Raw genomic sequence first — 4,856 nt, forward strand, 5'->3', positions numbered from 1 at the left:
ACATATAACTCGAACCGACTTATGATGCCAAAAACAATAATTTTATCATATCAATCATGACTCAAAATAATTAATTAATTTAGGTCGACAGTTTTAAACCGCAAAAGAATTACTCTTCATAAATCATAAAACATTGAAGATATGTTGTTTTAAAAAAAAATCTCCAGTTTTGTGAGAGAGAAGAAATAAACTATTATTCTATCAAATCCAATATCCAAAGATTACACTAGATCTTATAGGTGAAAAAGGGAAAAAATTAGGTTTCCCATTGCATATAAACATTGATTTTCTAGGTTCTAACAAAATATGCAGCATATTTAACTTCAAAACTGAGAAAGCTGGATCTTATGCTAAAAGACCATTGATATAACACAAATCATGAGTGGTGAACAAAGCCAAAAGCCATTGATTGAAGGTCATCAACATCCTGGAAATTACTCCATTGTTCTTCAAAGGAAGCCATGGAACAAGGAACAGCCTCCCCAAAAGCATTAAAAGAAGATCGATCCTCACCTGATGATGATGAAATCACCGATGAACTCTCATAATTCACCAACGAATTCGGATCCAAAAACCCATTCTCAGAGAGATTCGGGTTCAAGTTGGGTGCTGCCATGGTTGAGTTATTATGAAACCAGCTTTGAAGAAGAACATTATTAGGGTTTCCAGAACCAGAGGTGCCATTAATAAAAGTAGAAGAAGCTGCTTGTTCTTTGAGACAAGCAAGTTGTGCCTGCAGATTCACAACCTGTAAGGGACCAAAATTTCAAATTAGGGTTTCGAATCATCAATTCACATCAAACAAAACAAAGGGTCGAAGTCAAAACCTGCTGTTGAAGAGCAAATATATGAGAAACGCAGCCATAGATGGGATCTTGTAACCTAGCTTGAGCTTCATATGAGATAGTAACAGCAGCTTCACAACGTTCATTTACAGGGAGATGAGTGAGTAGTTTTGAAACATTGCTTGCACCAAAGACTTTATGAATGGCTGCAAAATGGGTAGCACCTTGTTCATGGCTAAAATAAGGTGCAAAAACACAGCCTTTAACGCATCTTCTTCTTAAGAACTTACAAGCACCACAAGGGGAACCAGCACCAGTCATTTTTTTGATTAATCCTTTGGGTGTTTTTAGTAGTTTTATTTAGTTTTTGTAATCGGGGGTGGATTTATAAACACTAGAGGACGATGGAGGTGGAACATTTAATAATAATTTGTTACTTACTATTGGTCTCCTTATTGGGTTACAGATTTCATATTTTCATAATTATTTATTATTCTTTTTTTACTTTTTAAAAAAACCTTTTCGCATTGCATATACTATTGTATTGTAATGTATTTATTATTCTCTCAAATCATATTCCATTTTGTATCTTTTCATCCTTATACCACATAAACAAAGCTGTTTTCTGATAATCCGTTTGATTATTAATTATTGTGAAGTTTATATATAAAGTAGTTAGTTCTGTGTCGTGTATTTTCGATTAATGTAATTTTAGATGTTTTAATTATTGATTCGAGTATTGAACGAAATGTTATACCTATGAGTCTGTAATGTGGGTCAACCCTATTAGACTAGTACCAGTAGGCAGCATAGAGAAAGAAGCACTACGCCATCAAATAGAGTGACGATTAAAATGAATATTGATTTATTGAGTATAAATCATGAATCAAAAATGAAAAATCATAAAAGATGGAAAAAAGTGTTCAGCTCTAATCATTGTATTATATTGACAATTCCAAAAAATTGCTCATACTATGAGCATAGTACAGTCGCAGGCAAGTATGCTCCTATCATCTAGTGGTTCAAGACATCTCTCTTTCAAGGAGGCAACGAGAATTTGAATTCCCTTAAGAGTAGGATACTACGAAAGGAAGTTGATCATGAATTATCAATACATCTAGAGTTGATTCTTCGAAGGTAGTTTATTTATAAAATATAATACTGAAGACGTAATCTTTAAACTTGAGTATATATGCATCCCAAATACAAATAGTACCACAATATTAAAAAAAAAAAACCTAGGGTTTCGGATTTCAAGAGTTGGATAATTATATATAGTTGTGAAAGCATAACAAGGTCAAAATTCCTTACACAAATCTTAGTTTTATATAAAGGCGTTTGGCAGTTTAACTGAACCTTGCTAACATGTGGAGCAGTGATAAATTTTGAAACATATATGATGATTTCGTTGTTGATGTGAAGGTCTGAAATATTGCAGAGCATGCGTGGCTCATTATTATAAGGTAAAAATAAAAATAAAAGGAATTTGTGCAGTCAAGAGGGTAGCTGAACCTTCATGAAGCTGATAATATAAATATAGGACCATATATTATTATTAACAATCTAATATTTGATTGGGAGATTATAAATATATATAATCACACTCCTTTCATCTACCCCAAAATTAATTAATAATCATGAATACTTGGTATGAAATTTGTCTCATTTTGCAAGATTTTATGAGGTCCCCTGCCCTATTGTATTGCTATTCAAAGATATGGTTGCAATCTATTAGGGTTGAAATAGTGGTCCCAATTCCCTAATTTGCTATATTTGATCCACCTGAAAGTGCAACTTTGAAAAGAAAAAGTAAATAAAATCCCCCCAATCCCCAAGTTGGGTAAGTTGAAAGTTGGGTTGATTTAGGATTAAGTTAACTTCTATTAAGTTATTTTCGATTTTAAAATTTTTAAGTTGTTATTTAGGTCGTTTGAATTTATGATTCGAATTTTCAAATTTAAAATATTATGAATTAGATGTGTTGAAATTGTTAACCTTTTATGATTAGGGCTCCTTTGAATATTTCGGTAGTTCATTAAAACGCACTTACATCTATATATATTAGGCAAAGCACTAGTCTTGTGAGTTAAGGCTAGTTTAGTATTATTGTTGAGAAGTATTCCTAAACTGGCTCTGAAGTGTTTAGTATTGCTGTAGAAAAGTTCTTTTAAAAAGATAAAATATATATTTTAGTCATGATGATGTTAAGGAAAAAATGTATTTAAATGATACTAAAATTTATTAATGTTATTATATATGAAATACATCAAATTAGATTATAATAAAATATTTAAAAAAATATTATAACTTATTATTAATATTTTAATACATGAATTAGAAAAGTTAAATATATTTAAAATAAATGTTATTATATATTAAATACATCAAATTAGATTTTGGTTGGTGTGTAGTAATAAAAAATACCGTTGGCATGTTTAAAAGAAGGTGAAAAAGTAATTCAGTACCCAAAAGTGATCTTGGTTGCAATAAAAGCTCGAATTTTTTGTTTCTGCGTCTGATCAATTTTTGGCGTTTGAAAATCACTTTTTCTCTCGAAAGCATCTTGTTTAGGAATATTTTCTTAATCTCAAAAGTGTTTTTTATCTCAAAAATACTTCTTAGCATTGCTAAACTAACCCTAGATGTCAAAATTTTGGCTGCAGTCCATTGAGTACTTCATAACCCTAGTAAGAAGACTAATTATTATTTTACCCCATTCATTTATTCTTGTACTATTTAATTTATTTTTTTTGTATAGATATAATTTAAGTATTAATTAATATAATATAAATTTATTATATTATATTATGATTGAGTATAAATATTATATGAATACTTTTTAACGATTTTTTTAATATAAATTAACTTTAATTATTTTTAATTATAATTTACCACAATTATAATTATAATTATAATTTTTTATTAATTTAAATATAATTTTGTTATTAATTTATTATATATATTACCAACAAATGTTGGATACACTAGTAAGGCATATTGCACTTCCAAGGGAGAACGCATATTCGAACATTGGAGATGACATTGCAGACATAGAGGATACCTCGATTATACCAAAAATATATATACATTTTTTATTTAATGTCCTTAATAGTCATTTTTTATTTTTACCTAATTTCCAAACGCACTCCCACCACTGATTTTAATCTCATTGCTATAGTATACAATCTCACTGTCATCGTTGTTTTTAACTTTACCAAAGACAATCTTATCGATAATTCAAAAGAAGCCTAAATTGCATTAAATTTATTTTGAGTACAAATTGATTGTGCAAGGTATTCAAGTTTAAGTCAAAACCGATAATCTAACATATTTTCTTAAACAAACAAATCAGCAATGATAAATTTTGCTAACCCTAAAAAACCTTCCGACTTTCAAAAATCCCCTTCCTTTGAGGCAAGCTACTTGTTGCCGGTGGCATGTCTCCTCCATCCCACTCTCTATTTCTTTCTCCTCTTTCAATGAATAACCATCTGGCTTTGTTTTGTGGGCGGTCCCCGTTTTCCTAAGAGCGACTTTATTGGTGTCATCCACAAGGGTTGCAAATTTGATGATGTCTTTAGTGTGTTCTTCGATTTCTCAGTACTGTGGTCTATCCAATGTTGGCCTGAGCCCTTTGGCTTTCTATTCCGCCCTTTGATCCAGGAGATTTGAGGAGGAGATGTTAGCCCTGACAGTTGACTTGATCATGGGTCGGGCCGATACAGAATTTTAGGCCTTAATCGAACAATAGGCCTAAAATTTTACTCAAACCCAACCCATATTAAAAATGTTAAATCTCGAGCCCAGCCCAACCTTGCCTGATGGCTATCATAGTTGGTCTACCAAGGGCGTAGCTCAACCTTTACCCCTTCATTGTTTTGGCATTCTTCCCGGCGCCAAAGCAATTCCGGAGTCGTCTTTAGGCTTTCAATGATTTAGCCTCACTTGGAGATGCTAATGTCGGGACTAGTTGTAGTGGCCACTCATTGGACCTTAGGGTCCTCTCTTCCTCCTCATTGCTTGGCAGTGACGGTCGTTTGGGATACTAGGGTTTTCTGTGGGTGTTCTTGG

At 31.8% G+C, this 4,856-nt stretch overlaps 1 protein-coding gene across 1 annotated transcript; it reads right to left on the reverse strand.

The window, feature by feature from the left end:
• Positions 1-202: 202 nt before the first annotated feature.
• LOC107939952 (LOB domain-containing protein 29) lies at positions 203-1,137 on the reverse strand. The gene is made up of 2 exons (XM_016873338.2): positions 828-1,137; positions 203-748 (listed from the first exon to the last, which is right to left on the reverse strand). Exons 1-2 carry the CDS (start codon positions 1,104-1,106, stop codon positions 377-379), a joined length of 651 nt encoding a protein of 216 aa, XP_016728827.1. The 5' UTR covers positions 1,107-1,137; the 3' UTR covers positions 203-376.
• Between the last annotated feature and the right edge of the window lie 3,719 nt (positions 1,138-4,856).

Source organism: Gossypium hirsutum, chromosome D08, assembly GCF_007990345.1.
Source record: "Gossypium hirsutum isolate 1008001.06 chromosome D08, Gossypium_hirsutum_v2.1, whole genome shotgun sequence".
Lineage (NCBI taxonomy): Eukaryota > Viridiplantae > Streptophyta > Magnoliopsida > Malvales > Malvaceae > Gossypium > Gossypium hirsutum.

Excerpts from the sequence above, each read along its gene's own strand:
- LOC107939952 (XM_016873338.2), bottom strand. The coding sequence starts at position 1,106 with ATGACTGGTGCTGGTTCCCCTTGTGGTGCTTGTAAGTTCTTAAGAAGA. Across the intron at positions 749-827 it reads TATTTGCTCTTCAACAGCAG|GTTGTGAATCTGCAGGCACA; the intron begins GTTTTGACTTCG and ends GGTCCCTTACAG.